This window comes from Papio anubis, chromosome 4 (assembly GCF_008728515.1).
Source record: "Papio anubis isolate 15944 chromosome 4, Panubis1.0, whole genome shotgun sequence".
Taxonomy (NCBI): Eukaryota; Metazoa; Chordata; class Mammalia; order Primates; family Cercopithecidae; genus Papio; species Papio anubis.
The window spans coordinates 35,711,886-35,733,403 of NC_044979.1; the positions used below are offsets into that span (position 1 = coordinate 35,711,886).

The following is a 21,518-nucleotide window of genomic DNA, read 5'->3' on the forward strand; positions in this document are numbered from 1 at the left end:
TGTCCCTAACTATATGAAAGTGGCCTGAAAAAGCTAAAACTGCTGTTTGACCATGGTGGTAGAGGAGCTCAGAGCTGGTAGTTAATTTGCCCTTGTCATTTCCACTGATCTTCATCACCTCCCTGCCCAACTGGTCGCTGCACACTCCACCTGGTGTTGAATGCATTGTTTTGCCTATTTCCCCCTCTGTCAAGACTCAGGACACAGAATTACTGCAAGAAACTCCTAGGTGGTTCCAGCACTAGGACTGAGAAATCTGCGCAGATAAGGCAGGCTTTGGTGCAGCTACAAGACGCCCACTTGAGGCCAGAACCATCAGCGACTGAGTGTGTTACGTGCCTTAGTACACCGTGGGCTCCGCAAAAGGCGAATTAATAGTGCTGGACACCGGGAGGGCGCTCAAATATTTGCTGAATAAATGTCTACACTACACAACCTGTTTTGAGTCAACTGCATCCCAACCCAGAAAATAATTGAGATATGTTTGAGCTGAATCAGAGTGTCATTTTGCACATGTAAAATCTCTCTTGCCGTGAGTCTGCAGGAATAGAACAGTTTAAAAAGTAAGCCTCGTTGGTTTTTTTTTTTTTTTTTTAATTACTTCGACGTTTATAATTTGGGCTTCAGCATGAGGATCAAAACGGCAGCAGAGCAGAGCAAGACAGACTTTCCAAAGTCTTGTCGCAAAGATATTTCGTGGTGAAGGACTCCAGTCCCGCTTTTCCGTGCTGGGGTTCAATCCCGGGCAGCAGGTTCGGGTTGGGGAGATGTCTCGGCCGCTCCTCGTCACCTCTTGTTAGGGGACAGTCCCTCTCCGCTCCCCATTCCACCTCCACCTGCTGGAGAAAAGATCATAGGTGGTAGGGTGAGGGTAGCCCGAGCAGCCCCGGTGGGCGCTTACGCGGGCCACAGCGCTCGGCCGCTCCCCGCCTTTGCAAACTGTGTGCTAGGGCACCAGGCGCCCGGGCAGCAACGGCGGCGCGCGCACGCGCACGCGCACTCCGCGGCCCCGCGCGGCTCCTCGACATTCAATTCCACGTGTTGCTTGTAGTAAGCGCTACAGGTTCCCCACCTGCGTCCAGGCGCTCGGGCCGCTCTGCCTCTGCTGGCGGGCTCTGGGGAACCGCTGGGTCGGCGCGCCCCGGGCTGGCGGAGCAATTCCTGAGGCGCTCAAGCTCACCCCCAACGCTAACTCCGCCTATTCAATCCCGGCGGCTCCCCCTCTCCCCCCTCCCAGTCCTCCTCCCGGCTCCTGCCCGCCCCTTTCGCCCTGGTGGTAGGAAACACTCCTGAATCTAACTCGACGTGTCCGGAAAGCCCTGGCCAGTTTTCCTTTCGTTCTGGGGCCGCTGCAGCCAGCTCCGCGGCTCCCTCAGACCCGCGGGCGCAGCTGCCGGGGGTGAGGCGCCTGGGGACCGCGGGCCGAGCGGCGGGGATTCCGGAGCACCATGCTGGACCCGTCTTCCAGCGAAGAGGAGTCGGACGAGGGGCTGGAAGAGGAGAGCCGCGATGTGCTGGTGGCGGCCGGCGGCTCGCAGCGAGCTCCGCCGGCCCCGACTCGGGAAGGGCGGCGGGACGCGCCGGGGCGCGCGGGCGGCGGCGGCGGCGCGGCCAGATCCGTGAGCCCGAGCCCCTCTGTGCTCAGCGAGGGGCGAGACGAGCCCGAGCGGCAGCTGGACGATGAGCAGGAGCGGAGGATCCGCCTGCAGCTCTACGTCTTCGTCGTGAGGTGCATCGCGTACCCCTTCAACGCCAAACAGCCCACCGACATGGCCCGGAGGCAGCAGAAGGTGAGTTGCGGGACCGGGCGCCTCCTGCCACCACTTCTCCCTGGGGTTTTCTCCCGGGAGAGCTCTGGACGCCTCCCGTCCTTCTGCGAAACGCAGGACACCGTATTTTTGTTAGTCTTTGAGGGCAGAGGAATCTTTGGGGACAAGACGGTGCTTTCACCCGCCGGGTATGGGGCTGCAGCGGACACCTCTTCTCCTCCTCCCCGCCTGGGCTGGCAGGAGCTGTCAGCTCACCATCCATGAGACAGAGACCAACAGCGCCGGCCGTGCCGCGGTTGCACCCGGCAGGCGCAGCTCTGGCCGGATTAGAATGCGACTCCCACCAACTTTAATTTCCAACAGCACTGGTGCATTCCTGTCCACCTAGCCTGGCGTGATATTGCTAGAGCTGGGTTTGCCGAGGGTCTGAATGAGTGGTGTAGCTAGGCGAAACAGGTGGAGCCTGAGTACTTTTCTTATCTTAGGTAGAGAGAAATCTTCACTTAAGAGGGGTAAAAATTTTCCTCAGTGAATAAGAAAGTTAAATTCATACGTTTCCTATATTGCCATACAACCAGGACATCAAATCCAAACACCGAAGAAGGCATGCAGCTTTGTAAAGTGTCTGTGGGTAAGTAATTTCTGGTCTGCGCAGGCCTAATTAATGAAATACATTCTTACTGATGAAAGATAAAGGATTGGTGCATGACCACTTCATAACAAATGCTTTCCAAATGCTTTTTTGGGGAGCAAAATGCTTTTTCACCCCCAAAAAGTAAGAAGTTTGTTTCAGGTGAAAGGCTGGCCAACTTGAGTTTCAAAACAAGATCCCAGGGGCCTGATGTTCTGTAGCAGACAGGAGTAATGACTCAAATTGTCCTAAGTGGTTAAATGTTTACAACAGAAATTCTAGGAAATCTTTTTAATAGAATGCTAAACCTGGAAGGTTCTGTAGAACTCGTTAACAGTTCCCTCAGTTTGTGATAAGATCTAGAGATCCAGAGAGGTTGTAGTCTGTTCAAGGCATACCTAGATGCGCAGACATTTATTAGTTTTCTGAAATACTAACTTCAGTGTGTGAGACATTTTTAGAAATTTGGAGAGGTTTTGAGTTGACTTCAACTGTAACTGTAGTTCAGAGTAAATTCAGTCTCCCTACACTCTCCCACCCCCATTTAGCTAACCTTTATTTTTTGAGGTATGATTGAATGTAAAAAGCTATACATACCACTCAACCCTAACTATTGGTGGTTATATAGGTGTGTAAGTATCATGGGGATAAGTATACACTATGAAACCACCTATAGTTAACACTATTGTATGCTTAAGATCTGCCCTTTTAGAAAAAATTTTAAGTGGTCTTACCCAACTTTTTAAAACACACACAAACTGAGCAACCATTTTGGAATCATTTATTCTCTGGGAATCCTTATGGAATATTTCCCTACAGCTGGAGACTAATAACAGATCCTTTAGGTAACCTAGCCCTAGGTATTGAGTCACAGAATGTTACAGATGGAAGAGATCTCGAGATCCTAGGGAGACTCCTCATGTTGGAGAAGAGAAATGGGTCATAATAGCATTTCCCAATCCCCAAAAAATTGACACAGTTAAAGCCACCATTACTCAGGTAAGTTTTGAATGCCCTGCGGTGTTTTTATGAGCCTGCTACTCCACTCCTGAATGAATCCCATACTTCCTAATCAGTTGCTCCAGTTGAGTCTGTTCTGAGGCAGTCACCCGTGGCCACTTCTCAATTCTAGTCAAGCGACTGTCAGCTTCAATAGTCATTCTTAAACTAAAATTTTTTGTATATGTTGTGGTATGAGTTCATATCATCCAGTCTCTAGTTTTACCATTCATATTGCATTTAAGCCTATTTTTAATGTATTAAAGTGTAAAAATAATGTTTGGTAAAATTGAGATTATTTTCTCCCTGTAATATTATTCTTGAAGATGCGTTTGCAGATTTACTACGAGTTGATTTATACTGTGAATACTTGTTGCATTTTGTTAATGAAGTGGACCCTCCCTTTGCTATTCAAATAGTGCAGTTTTCTCTGACTCCTTCTGTTTAAATATTTGTTCAAAATTATTTGAATTGGCGAGCAGGTGCATTCATAATGCTACTGAGGAGACTATTGTTATAACCTTATCCAGGCATTACCAAAGACAATTTCAAACTACAAAAAAAGCAAAATACTATATATTCTATGAAAAACAAATTAGAATCCTTAGGAATTTCCGTATTCTAAATGCTTAGAGCACAGATTAACTTTTGTGAATTACTTTTATTTTTTATTAAGATGAATGCCAAACAACCTAAGTATTTACTTTATTCAACCCTCCCCCACCTTTTAAAAAATGTGCTGCTTACTAAAGGGAGCTGGAGCAACTTTTGGCAGTCTGGTTTCCTCTTAGGGCAAAATGAAATGGGAATTTATGTTCATGTGAATTTGATGCACAAGCTAATAAGTAATGCCAAAACTTACTTGAAGTCTTGCATTATACAGTTAGATTATTTAAAAGAAGTAACAAGGTAATTGCAAAATCACTATTCCATTGTATATTTTATTCTGTATCTTCAAGTAGTCAGGCATCCAGTAAAAAGATTTAATAGCTTAAATTGTTGTCTTTGAAATGAATATTGCTGCTTACTCACTTCTCTCAACTTCAAGAATTTAGAGACTCAGAAATTGAGATCTGAAAGGGTCCTCATTTTATGAAGAAAATTAATCACAAAGGTAAGAGCTTTACCCAGCAGGCCAGGAGTCAGGTTTCTCTTCAGTCAAAGCCCTTTCACTATCAGAGCTGGTGAGTTTCTGTGAACCAGAGCTGAGCAGCCTGCTATTTATTTTTTTCACTTGGCTAAAATGGTCCACAAAGTTAGTAAGAGGTTGTGTCTACGAGCTATTTGAGAAAGCTTAGTAGCATTAAACACAGTTAACAAACACATGAATTTCTTTGCTTTTGTCTAGACTATTTCAATTTCGAGGAATAATACTGGTTGGTTTATGACATTCAAGCCCTCTGACCACTGATGGTTTTACAGAAAATTCTGGGGGTGCATATGGGCTACACACTGTGACAGAGTGCCTTTGGAGGTGCTACATCTCCTTAGTGAACATATCCAGGGGTTCACACATGATATGAATATGAACTAACAAACAGTGATTGAAAAATGACATCAGTAGTGATAGTGCTTGAGCCTCTAATGCCGATTTACCTTGATTTTGCAGCACCCCAATGCTAATAATGATGATGATTAACTTTTGATGGTTCTAGATCTTTGGTTAAAGGTAGGGTCAGTGTTGAAACTAGAAAAACAATAATACAAATCAGGTACTAATTAATAAAGACAATTGTTTGTTAGACTTCAGAAAAACATTAAGACCTTGGAGGAAAAAGTAACAAAAGGGTTCCTTGGTGGTTTGAAAGTTAGGGAGATCCTGATAAGCATAATGACCAACATAGAAGAGATTAAGTACCTTTACTCATAAATGTGAGTTCACAGACTTGAGTTCTAAATTCATAACAGTATTTAAGATGTATATGACTTAAACTGCTGGTAGTTTTGGTTAGAATCTATAGGTTTCTAGTCACTGCTCTTTTCATTATTTGAGTTTTTATGTATTTTTTAACTGGAAATAAGAGGGTATTAAAATGGAACCTACTAATCTTCCATATAATTCATATACCTATGTTTTTTATGTTTCAGTGTGTGTCTCCGCTGTAACCACACTAAATTGTGCCTTATTAAACCATTTTGTATAATCACTCCTATCACTTTGCATAATTTTCTGTGATAATTCTAGGTTTCAGAAATGTATCTACTGTGAAATTGCAGATAGTGGGGAAGTAAACAGGTAAAATTGATCTGGAGAAGAACATTGTGGGGAAATAGTATTGGGTGAAATAATATACCTCCAACTCGCTCATTTGAATGTTGTAACTGCTATAAAGTGGCCACTTTTATCTCCCTTTGGACATAGTGGTACTTCCCGGGTTTTATTTTGTTTTCATCTTCTGACTAGTTTGGTGTCTGTTGTAAACATGTAAGTCTCAGATTCAGTCTATGCCTTAACGAATTAGTGAGGTATAGGATGGAGTAAAGATAATATAAAGACAATGTGAAAGGGTTTTTTACTTTTCTGTGGGAAAGTGGGATCTAGTGTTCCTAAACATGTTTTGAGACCTCTGAAACTTACCTTATTTCCCTAAAGAAAGCCATGAAAATGGTAATACCTGTTGGTGTAAAACTAGTGAATTCAAAGTAACACTTTCCTAATGTTTCTAGCAAGCCCCAGAGACAAGTTAGCAGTGTTGAAGCCCCATAGTATGCCTTTCTTTCTGGCCTGCAGGTTTCCAGCAGATCTGGTGATAGTCCAAAATGCCATACTCTTAGGGAGATAGGGTGATTTATCTTTTGTGCTCATTTGGCTTTGATACATTAAGGTCCCAGTACAGAAGAGATGAGTTGTGTTATTTGCTGCTTTTAATTATAGGGAATACCTTGCCCTGTGGGGAGTGAGTTGGAAACCACATATTAAAGTAAAACCTCACAGTGGACTTAAAACAGTATCTTAGGGAAAATTGCTTGTTGCTTCAGCTGATTCTTTTAACCTTCCAGTATCCTGAGACCACAGCACTTAATTTGGTGGAATGAGTTGTGGTAATGAGAACTCAGACGGATTAAGTGATGTTGTCATTTGCTTCTTTACTTCAAAAATGAAATCAGCTGCAATTTTGATATATAATGACTGCTTATAAAGTGAAATAAAATATTTTAATGGTGTGTTTTCCCTTTTCAGTTTTGTTTTGTTTTGCTTTTAATGGAAACAGCTCTCTTCATTCGTACTCTTACAAAATAAACACAGTTTGTAAGGTCATTAAAGACTTTCAAAACAAAATAGGAAAGCTGATGGCCAGATTATAAAGTCTGGGAATTCTGAATGGAAAATTCTTTGTCATTTGCTGGTGAGGTAGACCACTTTTGACTGATTGTGCTACTTTATATTCATTTCAAATTAATCGAGACCTTTGGGAAGGAAGAGGTGGATTGCATAGTCATGTGACATTGCTATTTCAGTTTTTAGCCTAGGAAAGACCTAATAATTTTAAATAGTGGACATATCAATGGGACAAATGGCATATTTTCTAGGGTTTGAAGAGCATTTAAACATCAAATTATGGAATTGTTGTCCAAAATCTGTAATATTTCATTCTATGTTCACTGTGTTTCAGTTACCCAAAAATTTTGATATGATTACCTTAAGGAAAAAGAAGTGTGATTCTTATCTTAACTGCACATTAGAATCATCTGGAGAGCTTTAACAACAATCTCATTACCCAGGTTGTACCCCAGGGTAATTAAATCAGTCTCAGGGGGTGTAGTGTTAAAGCTTCCCAGGTGATTTCAGTGTACAGCCAAGGTCGAGAACCACTGTTCTAAAGAGAAGGTACAGAAAATTGGCTTACTTTCACCTATGAAAGTATTTGCAATAGCAAGTAAGATTACTAATTAAGCTGGTATTCCATGTGCAGGAAAAGGTGGTAATAGGGATACTCGAAGCAGGGAACAAACAACAAATATTCTAGAGTTTGTGCAGTCGATAAGGTGGAGAGGCTGGTGCATATTTATTTAGACTTATAAAAGGTGTCTAGGTGCTATGCTGGAGGCTTTTGAATTATATTCACAGTAGTGTCTTTTATTCATTGTAAAACTATAGATAAATCACTACATTAGCAATGGAAAATATATATCGAATGCTGAGGGTAAGCATGAGTGTTGCTTTCTATTCCAAAATGAACTGGGAAGAATACAGTGAAATCTCCAAGTTGGAGCTGACACTCAGTAATTCCTAACTGAACAGTACAGCTCACAAAGGTCCTACGAGACCGTTAGTGGGTAACCTGTTTCCTCAGTATAGGTAGTAGTAATGCATACAGGTTTTCCAAAAAGTAAACTTTAGAAGTCGTTCTAACATAATTGTCTTATTAAATAATTAAAATGACTTAAACAATTTAAATTCTGCTATGTCCAAAATTATAACATTAGGTGAACAGTAAGGAAAAGCTTCTATTTTCCTCAAATTTTATTGAAAAGGTACATTGGTTTGTGTTTGGGAGCCTTTTACTTTGTACAGCATCATTAATGCTCTGCTTTGCTTCTTGAAACTTTTATCATACCACTTTGTAGACGTGGTTTCAGTACTTTCATTTTATACCTTCAAGTTAGTGATGGATTTTTATAATGAAAATATTACTGGGGCAAAGAGCCTGAAAATTTAAAGCCTATCTTTGTCAGTCTAATAGCTGAGATATTTAATTTGCTCCTTTCTGATTGCTTGTGAGAATGAGTATGTGTAGGCTAGTTTCTTTTTTTTTTTTTTTTTTTTTTTAGCTGGAGTCTTGCTCCATTGCCCAGGCTAGAGTGCAGTGGCATGATATTGGCTCACTGTAACCTCCGCCTCCTGGTTCAAGTGATTCTCCTGCCTCAGCCTCCTTAGTAGCTGGAACTACAGGAACATGCCACCATGTCTGGCTAATTTTTGTATTTTTAGTAGAGATGGGGTTTCACCATATTAGCCAGGCTGGTCTCAAACCAGCCTTGTCATCTGCCCACCTTGGCCTCCCAAAGTGGTAGGATTACCTACGTGAGCCACTGCCCCCGGTCCTATTTTTTTTTTTTTTTGAGACAGAGTCTCACTCTGTTGCACAGGCCAGAGTGCAGTGGTGCCATCTTGGCTTATTGCAACCTCTACCTCCCGCATTTAAGTGATTCTCATGCCTCGGCTTTTCGAGTAGGTGGGATTACAGGTGTGCACCACCATGCCCAGCTAATTTTTTTGTATTTTTAGTAGAGACGGGGGTTTTCCATGTTGGCCAGGCTGGTCTGAAACTCCCGGCCTCAAGTGATCTGCCCGCCTTGGCCTCCCAAAAAGCTGGGATTGCAAGTGTGAGTCACCATGCCCGGCCTGCAGCCTGACTTTTGATGAACTTCTGCTTTCATTACTAAGCATTATGGTCCAATTAAACATTAATTATTTCCTTGGTAAACTATTTATTGAGTCCCGAGTATGTGAATTTAACACTATCCAATATGTTCTGCAGATATAGTAAGAAAACAAGCAGAAATCCTCTTGTGGGCTAATGTTCAATAATTATAGGTTGCATGTCTGTAAGTTTATTAATTTAATTCTTTTTTCAAATTATCGTGTAGTTTTAACTTATGAAAGTTAAAAGTTAAAATACAAAAAACTTTGTATTTTAATTTCTGGTGTGGTTATTTCCCTCTCTTCTGTGTCAGGAATTTTTTACTTGTATCATTCTTCCTTCCCTTCCCACTTTTTTTTTTTTTTTTGAGATGGAGTTTTACTCTGTTGCCAGGCTGGAGTGCAGTGGTGTGATCCCTGCTCACTGCAACCTCTGCCTCCTGGGTTCAAGTGATTCTGCTGTCTCAGCCCCCAGAGTAGCTAATTTTTGTGTTTTTAGTAGAGATGGGGTTTCACCATGTTGACCAGGATGGTCTTGATCTCTTGACCTCATGATCTATCCACCTCAGCCTCCCAAAGTGCCACTTTTTAAAAATAGTGCAGTAGTATAGCATCTTTGTTAGGAAAGTGCTGTCTTCAGAGGGCCTGGGCTTCATCTTCTCACTTATTCACTGTGTGAACAAGGCACTTCATCTTTCTGGAGCCTGACTACTCCTTTAGTAAAATGTTGATAATGACTTAATAGGATTTCTGTTGTGATGAAATGAGATGCCTGTAAAGTACATGCTCCTGATTAGATGCTATCATTTCTAGTTGTTAATTAAACCGATTGGGGAAACAATGATATTTTTACTATATTCAGCCTTCTAGGAGCATACGATATCTTCAGTTAGTGAAGACTGTTTGTAACTTTTTGAAGGTTTGATCATATAGATCTCTTGCATTTATAATCAAGATATTTTTATATTTTATATTTTTTCTTATTGTGACATCTTTTTAAATCATCTCATGGATAAATGGGAAGCTTTTTAATGTTATTAACTAGTCATTGATTTTACTTAATTGCTGTCTTCAGTGTTGATCCTTTTAGATTTTCTAGGTAGGCAGTTGAATCATCTGTTGACAGTGATGGCTTTTGTCTGGTCCTGTCCAATAGCTATACCTCTTTGGTTTCATATGTCACCATACTCTTTAGAACAGAACAGTATTTGTACTTGTTGCCAAAACCCTTGTTTTGATCCAGTATTCACCGGGCAGTGCTTTTGGTGCTTTACCAGTGAATATATGGTTGGTTAGGATTCTTGGATAGAATTCTTGGTATTCTTTATTGTTTATCCTTTTTCAGAAATTACATTAAGATAAAATACATCGATAATTGATACTGAATGTTATCAAATTCCATTTTTGCATTAATAGAAGTGAATGCCTAGTTTTGTTTTACTGATGTGACAGATCAGATTACTAGATTTCCTATTATTAAAGCATATTTGCATTTCTCAGGTAATTTCTACCTGATTATGATTTTTTTTTTAACATACCTTTGACTTTGAGTTTCCTGTACTTTTAGTTTTTACATGTATGCTTATAAGAGAAAGGTCTATCGATAATGGTGTTAACTGAGAAACATTTTACCTTTATACGCGTGCTAGAATAGTTTTTTTGTTTTGTTTTTAGTACATAAATCATCTGATACATGAAGTTTTGAAAGAATTTACTCGTGAAATTACCTACATCCAGACCCTGTTTTCTTTACCCTATTGCTTTTTTTTCTTATTCAAAATTAAAATATAATTGCATGATTTCAGAAAACTGGCTATTTTCAGATATATTAGCATATTTTTCGCTTATTTTTCCAATATCCTTTATGTTGGCTATAAGTCTTATTTTAGATTATATTCTTCCTAATATGCATATATATATATACACACACATGTATTATATATATATGGAGTGCAGTGGCTAATACATGTAATCTCAGCATTTTGGGAGGGTGGGGTGGAAGGATCGCTTAAGCCCTGGAGTTGGAGACCAGCCTAGGCTACACAGTGAGACTCAGTCTGTACAAAAAATAGAAAAATTAGTCAGGCATGGTGACTCATGCCTATGGTCCCAGCTACTCAGGAGGCTGTAGTAGGAGGATCACATGAGCCCAAGAGGTTAAGGCTACAATGATTTGTGATAGCACCACTGCACTCCAGCCTAGGTGACAAAGTGAGACCCTGTCTCAAAAGAAAAAATAAATATAAAATTAGATTTGCTGGGTTCCTTTTTTTTTTTTTTTTTGACACGGTGTCTTACTCTGTCGCCCAGGCTGCAGTGCAGTGGCACAATTCTGGCTCACTGCAACCTCTCTGTCCTAGGTTCAAGTGATTCTCCTGCCTCAACCTCCCAAGTAGCTGGGATTACGGGCGTGCACCGCCACGCCTGGCTAATTTTTGTATGTTTTAGTAGAGATGGTGTTTTGCCATGTTGGCCAGGCTGGTCTCGAGCTCCTGACCTCAAGTGATCCACCCGCCTCAGCCTCCCAAAGTGCTGGGATTACAGGCATGAGCCACTGCACCTGGCCAGACTCCTTTTTTTTTTTTTTTTTTTAAGTTATATCTGTTAACTTTTAACTTCTACTATTTTAGAAATCAATAGTTTGTATCCTTTCTTCGTGTTTCCCATAGGGTTGTCTTTTGCTGTTGCTTTTAAAGAGGACCAAGGGAATGGGAGAGAGACATGAGAGAGTGGTTCTGTCATCCAGCTTCTCTTTTAGGGTTGCTTTATTTTCGGTTTTGTAATAAGATAATGAGAATATACGAAAGCTATGAATTTATCTCTTAAGTGCAGTTTGGCCTCAGTCCTTACGTTATAAAACATTTTTATTTAAATATTCTCATTTCTGATTTTACTATTTTTTCTTGAACCAGTATTTACATATTCAATCAGAATAGTAATTTAGAAATTGCAGTTGAAAAATTTGTTTTCTCTTTAGTAATAGATTTTCAATTTTATGTTGACAGAGAATGTTGCTTATGATACTTAGCATTGTTGTATGTAATTTAAGTTTTTCATCACAAATTAGTATACGGATTTTGAGATTAAAAGTTTGCTATATATCTAATAATTAGCATTATTATAGTAATCATTCCTGTCTTATTTTTGTCTTCTTTGACTAAATTATTTTATTAATTGTATTAATTTATTTTGCATTTCTAGCCATATTTAATTCATATGTTTTGATTCCAGTCTCTTAGTTGTGTAAAGATTCATGAGTATACACTTACAATCACTGAAAATTAACTTCCTTGATCTACTTACTGTGTATATAGGACAAGGATTCTACTTTGTTCAGATTTAACACTGATTTTACTTTCTTTTGGTGGAGTTTGTCAGAGATATTGAAAAGTATCCGTAATACATATATAACTACACTCTTATATTCACCTAGTTATGCATCTAATGTAAACACATATGTACACATACATTTGTAAATGTGTACCCACTCACATTTCTGGATTGCTTTGTATTGAGGAAAATTATGCAACAATTTATGCCTAGTCTATGCTTTAATAAGAGGGTTTAAGCATTTTATTAGTTACCATTGATATGTTTAATCTTATTTTCTGTTTTATTCAGTGTTTTCTGTTTTTTAAAAAAAATTTGTTGCCTAGGTTTTCTTCTAGAGTTTTTATGGTTTTAGGTCTCACATTTAAGTCCTTAATCCATCTTGAGTTAATTTTTGTATAAGGTGTAAGGAAGGGGTCCAGTGTCGGTTTTCTGCATATGGCTAGCCAGTTTTCCCAACACCATTTATTAAATAGGGAATCCTTTCTCTATTGCTTGTTTTTGTCAGGTTTGTCAAAGATCAAATGGTTGTAGATGTGTGGTGTTATTTCTGAGGCCTCTATTCTGTTCCATTAGTCTATATATCTGTTTCGGTACCAGTACCATGCCATTTTGGTTACTGTAGCCTCGTGATATAGTTTGAAGTCAGTTAGCGTGATGGCTCCAACTTTGTTCTTTTTGCTTAGGGTTGTCTTGGCTATGTGAGCTCTTTTTTGGTTCCATAGGAAATTTAAAGTAGTTTTTTCTAATTCTCTGCAGAAAGTCAGTGTAGCTTGATGGCGATAGCATTGAATCTATAAATTACTTTGGGTAGTTGGGCATTTTCACAATATTGATTCTTCCTATCCATGAGCATGGAATGTTTTTCCATTTGTTTGTGTCCTCTCTTATTTCTTTGAGCAGTGGTTTGTAGTTCTCCTTGAAGAGGTCCTTCACATCCCTTGTAAATTGTATTCCTAGGTATTTTATTCTCTTTGTAGCGATTGTGAATGGGAGTTCACTCATGATTTGGCTGTTTGTCAGGACACAGGCATGGGTAAAGACTTGATGACTAAAACACCAAAAGCAATGCCAACAACAGCCAGAACTGATAAATGGGATCTAATAAAACTAAAGAGTTTCTGCACAGCAAAAGAAACTATCATCAGAGTGAACAGGCAACCTACAGAATGAGAGAAAAATTTTGCAATCTATCCATCTGACAAAGGGCTAATATCTAGAATCTACAAAGAACTTAAACAAATTTACAAGAAGAAAACAACCCCATCAAAAAGTAGGTGAAGGATATGAACAGACACGTCTCAAAAGAAGACATTTATGCAGCCAACAAACATGAAAAGCTCATCATCACTGGTCATTAGAGAAATGGCAATCAAAACCACAGTGGGATATCATCTCATGCCAGTTAGAATGGCGATAATTAAAAAGTCAGGAAACAGATGTTGGAGAGGATGTGGAGAAACAGGAATGCTTTTACACTGTTGTTGGGAGTGTAAATTAGTTTAACCATTGTGGAAGATAGTGTGGCAATTCCTCTGGGATCTAGAACCAGAAATATCATTTGATGCAGCAATCCCATTATTGGGTATATACCCAAAGGATTATAAATCATGCTGCTATAAAGACACATGCACACACATGTTTATTGTGGCACTATTTACAATAGCAAAGACTTGGAACCACCAAAAATGCCCATCAATGACAGACTGGATAAAGAAAATGTGGCACATGTACACCATGGAATACTATGCAGCCATAAAAAAGGATGAGTTCATGTCCGTTGCAGGGGCATGGATGAAGCTGAAAACCATCATCCTCAGCAAACTAATACAGGAACGGAAAACCAAACACCGCATGTTCTCACTCATAAGTGGGAGTTGAACAATGAGAACACATGGACACAGGGAGGGGAACATCACACACCCGGGCCTGTTGGGTTGGGGGTCTAGGGTAGGGAGAGCATTAGGAGAAATACCTAATGTAGATGATGAGTTGATGGGTGCAGGAAACCACTATGGCACATGTATTCCTGTGTAACCTGCACGTTCTGCATGTGTATCCCAGAACTTAAAGTATTTAAAAAAATTGTTTTGTGCCTTTTGCTATATGGACTCCATTTAAAAAATATATATATCTAGAAAACAAAATGCCAAGTACAGTAGTTGGGTTTTACTTTATCCAAAGAGCATTTTCCTTAGGGAGGCATTTGGCTGCCTGTGTTTAAGGGCATTTCTTTCTTTTTTTTTTTTTTTTTTTTTTTGAGACCGAGTCTCGCTCTATCGCCCAGGCTGGAGTGCAGTGGCGGGATCTCAGCTCACTGCAAGCTCCACCTCCCGGGTTTAGGCCATTCTCCTGCCTCAGCCTTCTGAGTAGCTGGGACTACAGGTGCCCACCACCTCGCCCGGCTAGTTTTTTGTATTTTTTAATAGAGAGGGGGTTTCACCATGTTAGCCAGGATGGTCTCGATCTCCTGACCTCGTGTTCCACCCGTCTCGGCCTCCCAAAGTGCTGGGATTACAGGCTTGAGCCACCGCGCCCGGCCTTTAAGGGCATTTCTGTACTCCTTTCCTGGAGCTAGGGACAGATAAGGTGAAACAATGTAACATTTCCTTCGCCTTCCTTATGGTTGTGCTTACTATTCTGATTGAAAGGGCAGGGCACATGTGTTTTAAGAGGCTATGTCTCTAGTTTTGTTCTTGGGTTGTGATGTCAGTGGACATTCCTCGGGAAATTGGGTTACAGTTTTATCTTTAGTTTACAATGTTGTTACCCTATTTAATTTTTTTTTCTGGGTCTGCATGGAATTTTTTATTAGAACATGAGAAAAATAAATTCTGCTACCATGAAACTTGTATTCTTACTAGTTTAACATATTTAGGAAAATGCATTCCAAATTTTATTTAAAGAGATGAGAGCCTTAATTTGGTTCTCTAGAAAAACTAAAACTAAAAATACTGCTTAGTTAAAAAGGCTTACAAAATGCTGAATATCATAAGAAAAAATTCTGAAATATAACAAGACAACTTTAGCCTACACTTCTGAAGCTCTTCTTTTCTTACCCAGAAGGATTGCATATATTCTCAAGCAGTAGTAAGTAAGGAGACTGAGATAAAGCCCATTCTTGTTCTCTCGTCCTTGCTTTAGGTCCACGGTGTTTTGACATGTTTCATATTACAAGCTTCTGTATAAAGCTTTCTTTGATGAAACAAAGGTTCCTATAATGAATCTCATTGTTTTTGACTGGAACAGCTAAAATGACAGAGAGGGAGGCCAAAATGTTCAACTAATTATGAAAATTTAAAGTTACATGATTAAAGTGTGCAACACTGTAAGAATTCCTATAAAGTTTGATCACCATTATCTTTTTTTAGCACTCTGGCAATCTCTCCCCTCCTCCATTGTCCCCTGTCTTTGACTTTTCCATTTTCAATTTTCTATCTTAGGACCCTATCTGCAGTAAAGGTCTACTCTTCTTTGTCCTTTCTAAATTGCTTTATCTTCATCTATAAAATGATTAATACTTGCTTCACTGAGATGATGGGAAGATATATAAAATAATTTCTGAAAAGCACTTAGTGCAGTGTCTGACCTGGGCTATATCTTCAAAAAGTTTCCTGTTAACATTTTGTAATAATTTACATTCAGGGAAAAATGTTTCCTGCTATAAAGCATACTGCATTTATCAACAGATATTGAGGCAATATTTGAACAGATTTCATGTGGTGGGAACTATTTCAGGCACTAGAATATAGACATTGGGATACAGACATGGACAAGATAGCCCTTTTTATTAATTTATTTTTAAATGACAAATAACAGTTGTGTGTGTCTGGTACAATGTGATGCTTTAATCTGTGTATACATTGTAGAATGATTCGCTCAATCTAATTAACATATCCATCACCTCACCAACTTACCTTCGTTTTGTGGTGAGGTTGTTAAAAATCTATTTGTGTACCAATTTTGAAATATACAATACATAATTATTAACTGGTCAGTCACCATGCAGTGCAGTAGATCACTAAAATTTATTCTTCCAGTTCAACTGAAATTTTGTACCCTTTGATCAACATCTCCCCTTTCTCCATCCCTCCCACTCCTTCCAGCCTCTGGTAGCCATCTTTCTACTCTGTTTCTATGCATATATATTTACAATTCTCATAACTTTTTGATGAATTGATCCCTTTATTATTACATAATGACCTTCTTTGTCTCTTTGATTTAAAGTCTATTTTGCCTGATATGTATAGCTACCCCTGCACTCTTTTAGTTTTCATTTGTGTGGAATATCTTTTTTCTTCCCTTCACTTTGAATCTGTATGCGTCCTTAGAGATGAAATTAGTCTCTTTTTGGAAGCATATAGTTGGGTCGTTGCATCTTTTTTTTTTTTTTTTTTTTAATCCACTATTTGATGTCTTTTGATCAGAAAATGTAACCCATTTATTTTCAAAGTAATTATTGATAGGTAAGGATTTACTATTGAATTTTGTTAATTATTTTCTGGTTATGTAGATCCTTTGTTCCTCTCTTCTTCTCTTGCTGTGTTCTTTTGTGGTTTGAGGATTTCTCTATGGTATGCTTTGAATGCTTTCGTTTTGTGTATCTACTAAGGGTTTTTGCCTTGTGGTTACTGTGAGGCTACCATAAAACATTTTATACTAATAACAGGCTCTTTAAAGCTGATAATAACTTTGATCACTTGCACAAACTCTATACTTTTACTCTTTTCCCCTTCACAATTTATTATTCATGACACATTTTGTGTCTTTTATTGTTTGTGTCAGTTAGCAAATTATTACAGCTCTAGCTTTTAATAGTTCGGCTTTTAATCTTCATACTGAAGATATATTTGGTTTTTCACAACTCCATTATAGTATAAGAGTGTTCTGTGTTTTATTACATACCTACTTTTACCAGTGAGTTTGATATTTTTGTGTTGCCCCTTAGTGGTCTTCTCCTTTAGCATGAATGACACATTTTAGCTTTTTTTTTTTTTTTGTAAAGCAGGTCTAGTGGTGATAAATTCCTTTAGCTTTTGTGTGACTGAGTAAGTTTTATCTCCCCTACATTTTTGAAGGACAGGTTTGCTGGGTATAATACTATTGGCAGCTTTATTTATTTATTTTTTTAATTTTTTTCCTTTTAGCTCTTTGAATATATTATCCCATTTACTTCCAGTCCTCAGGGTTTCTCTTGGAAAAATCTGCTAGTAGTCTTATAGACGTTCCTTTGTATGTAACAAGTCACTTTCTCATGCAGATTTTTCAATATTTCCTCTTTTCACTTTAGAAACAATATTTTTTATTTATTTATAACAATTTGATTATAATGTGTCTTATTGTGGGTCTCTGGATTCACCAAATTAGGTATCCATTGAGGTTCTTGGATCTGGATTTCTAATTTCTTCCCTAGACTTGGGAAGTTTTCTGTCATTATTTCTTTCAATATGGTTTGTATCCCTTTCTGTTTTCTCCCTCTGGTACTCTGATAATGCATACTTTATTCACTTGATGGTGTTCCATAATTCCCTTGGGTTATCTTCAGTCTTTTTCATTCTTTTATCATTTAGTTCCTCAGATTCGATGATTTCCAATGATTTTGTCTTTACATTTGCTAATCTTCTCTTCCTCTTGACCTAGGCTGCTATTCAACCTGTCTATTGAATTTTTGAGTTCAGTTATTAGTCTTTAGTGCAGTGATTTCTGTTTAGTACTTTTTAATATGTTCTATCTCTTCGTTGAAATTACCAATTTGTTATATTGTTCTCGTTACTTTGGTGAGCATCTTTATGACTGTCCTTTTGAATTCCTTGTCTGGTCAGACACATATCTCCATTTCATTAGCATAAGCTTCAGGAGATGTGTCTTGTTCTTTTATTTGGAACATCTTTCTGTTAGTTATTTTCCTTGACTCTCTGTGTTCGTTTCTGTGCATTAGATAAGAGAACCACCCCTTCCTGTCTTGTTAGAGTGGTCTTGCATAAAAGATCTTTCTTTCCAATCAGGGATTCTGTGTTCTAAGCTCTTTGTGTTTGTCCAACCTGCTGTCTTCGTTCTTAGTGGCTCCCAGGAAATTAGAGTGTCAAGTCATGATATTGCCTTGAGAGAGGTGAGAAAAGACAGCCTCTTGAGATGTAGCTGGAGAGGTTAGACTGTTAAATGTATATTCCTGTTCCTTCTTTGAGAAGTGCAGAGCTGGAGTGTATCCCCCACTCATTCTGCCCTACACTAAGGAGAGAGTCTGAGGAGGAATCCTGTATTCTTGGTCAGACTGCTCACTTTTAACCTGGGGAGATAGTTGCTGAAGGTTTGCAAGTTTAAAAGTCACTTTTGTTCTCTCTGGTCTGGGAAACCAGCTGTGTAGAGCTCCATCAACTTCCAGAGCTAGGTGATTTAGGAGCCAGTCACTCAGGTGAAGGCTGTAAAAGTTGGAACACTTGATGCATGCAGAAATTACTTCCAGGGAGAGTCTGCAGATGCAGATTTATTGCTGAAGCAAGTTAGAGAAGAGAGATCAAGGAGTGCCCACTCTGGCATTAAGGCAAGCGGAAGTCTCACAGCCTTCTAGTAGGAAGAGATTTCTAGTTGGGAATTATCACTGAAATGAACCAGGGAGAAAGGCACAGAGAGTGCTCACTTTCCCCTTCAGGCATGAAGAGGTCCATTCCCCAGCTTCCTTCCAATGAGAGACTTCAGGACTGTATATCAGAAGCAAGCCAGGAAAGAAGGCTTAGGGAGTGCTTTCTCTTTCATTGTTGCTGGCAGAGGCCTCCTATCTCTTTCCACAGAGAGATTTTCCATGGGTCTGGAATTGTCTCTGGGGCAAAGGGAGTGCCATGCTTCCTATTTAGGCTCAAATAAGCTTATTCTTTATTTGCTATGTGGTTTATAGAAGTTGGGCTGATCCTGAGGGCTACAACTGCTGGAAATGACCACGCAGTCAGAACTCCCTTTGTTCTTTGTGCTTGAGGGAAATCCAATGCCCTCTCCCTGTCATTCCTCAGGCATGGTGAAGCCCTTCAGCAGGAGTCTAAAAGTTGGGCAGTATATATGTTGTACAAGACCATTACCCTTCAGGAATAAGGAGTTGATATTTCCTTCCTATGTGCTCAGGGTGGAGTTAGTGTGCACGTATATCTCAGCTTTTTCTACCCATTTTGACATGGGTATTTCCTCAGTTGTCTCGTACACAGGAGTCTTTCAAAAGGATTCTGACTTTCTCTTGGAGAGAATTGATTTCTCAGTGTGTGAGAGGAGGGACAGTCAGGAGCCCCCTGTTTTATCATGTTGCTCAAGAAAGCCCTTTTGAAGCTTATATTCTAGTAGAGAAGATGGATAAGCAACAGATAAAAATATGTATATTCCTCCCAAGGGAGAGTAACTGTGGGAGGGGGTTTGGTGTTAGTGGTTATTTTAGATAGGGTGGTCAGGGCAAGTCTCTTGTAGAAGCAGGTAGCTGTTGATCAGGATTAATTAAGTGAAGGACTGAGCCACTTGGAAATAGAGGAGGAAAGAGTATCCAATATAGCACTAAAGCAAGAATAATAAGCTTTTCCTATAAAAAACAGCAAAGTGGTGCAGGGTGGCTAGCATGATGTGAGAAGAGGAAAGTGGGAAGAATTGCATCTGGAGAGGTATGCAGAGGCTAGCTTATATGAATTTTTTAGGCTGTGGTAAGATGTTCGAAATTTAGGTGTGCTGGGAAGCTGTTGGAAGGTTTTGAACAATTTCAGGAAATGATCTGATTAAGATTCTAAACATGTCTCTTTGATCTGAGAATAGACAGTACCACTACATGGCACAGCTTCAGGAGTATTTTTGTTTGTTTTGTTTTTTCTTGAGACAGTCTTGCTCTGTTGCCCAGGCTGTAGTGCAGTGGCTGTAGTGCAGTGGCACAATCTCAACTCACTGCAACCTCCACCTCCCGGGTTCAAGCGATTCTCCTGCCTCAGCCTCTCGAGTAGCTGGGACTACAGGTGTGTGCCACCACATCTGGCTAATTTTTATATTTAAAATAGAGATAGGGTTTCACCATGTTGGCCAGGCTGGTCTGGAACTCCTGACCCCAGGTGATCCACCCACCTTGACCTCCCAAATTGCTGGGATTACAAGGTCTGAGCCACTGTACCCAGCCACCAGAGACATTGTTGATATGGAATTTAAGGCACCTTCTTAGAGTTGTACAGTCTTGAGAATAGACTGTAGGGGCAAGAGTAGAAGAAGAAAGACCAATTTGGAGACTGTAGCAATGGTTAAAGTTTGAATAGGTGGTAGCCTGAGAGGTAATACAGAATATAGCCAGAAAGTATTTACTCAATATTATTTAAGTTTATAAATGCAGTAGGGTAAAATTGTGCTATTTTGAGATTGTAACATGGTTAAAAATGTTTAAGCTATTTTATTAAAATAATATGTTTATGTGGTTAAATAAGCCTTGCACAACTTAAAATAGAAAGCAACAGTCCCCTGCCCCACTTTTTCCCATTCCCAGTCACATTCCCAGAAGAAACTCTTTTAACTATTAATGTTTTTAATTCTTCTGGAAAGTACTTCCAACATCAAAATAAGATGCCTCCACCACTTTATTCATTCTTCTTAGACTTTAGTCATTACAGTACTTCCTGTAGAGGGTGCTGGGTGGGAAAGATTTAGCTCACTCACACAAACATCTGGCTCCCCTTTCTTCTACTTGCAATATGGTTACCTACTGCTAGTGGACCTCCAAGATGTTCTCACATTCTTATAAGCAACAGAATTTTTAGTTGGGTAAATGCTGTGTGGCTGAAGTCTATATTTCTCATTTTCCCTTTCCCCCTTTCGTTAACAATGGGACTGACCATGATTGTCTATAGAGAATGTGGATCAATAGCACAACTCTGGGAAACACCAGCTTTGTTATTTCTACCATGCGAAATAGGACCAGGTCCCATAAGATCATCAGTCTTAATGAAGAATTGCAGAGGCAATTGTTTTTACAGAAGTCAGATACAAGCCAGAGACTGCTGATGCTTCTCTGAGGAGAGTAGAAAGTGAGTCTTGCTGCAATAGGAGCAAGAATTGGCTTACAATTGTTGCCTCAAAAATCTGCCAGTAGCTGGCTGGGGAACAGTCAGGGTCTCACATATGTCACAGCATCTCTTCCACTGCAGCTATAGCCAAGACTTAAGTTCAGTCTAGTGGGGTGTTTTAGTCTGTTTAGTGTTGCTGGAAAGAAATACCTGAGGCTGGGTAATTTATAAAGGTAAGAGAATCTGCAGACTATACAAGAAGCATGGCTCTGTGAACTGGTGAGAGCCTCAGGCTAATTCAATTTATGTAGAAGGCAAAGTGTTGCCAGTGTGTGCAGAGATTACATGGTGAGAGAAGAAACGAGAGAGTGTGAGAGAGGAGATGCCAGACTCATTTTAACAACCAGCCCTCACGG

At 39.5% G+C, this 21,518-nt stretch overlaps 1 protein-coding gene across 2 annotated transcripts in view; it reads left to right on the forward strand.

Annotated features, from left to right (window-relative positions):
• Positions 1-1,285: 1,285 nt before the first annotated feature.
• LOC116274669 (calcium-dependent secretion activator 2-like) overlaps positions 1,286-21,518 on the forward strand; it is a 167,750-nt gene continuing 147,517 nt past the window's right edge. The window contains exon 1 of one of the 2 annotated variants that reach the window (XM_031665937.1): positions 1,286-1,790. In XM_031665937.1, coding sequence (XP_031521797.1) covers positions 1,449-1,790 — 342 coding nt within the window. In that variant the 5' untranslated portion in view covers positions 1,286-1,448. The remainder of the gene's footprint in view (positions 1,791-21,518) is intronic. The other variant, XM_031665936.1, reaches the window with a different exon arrangement.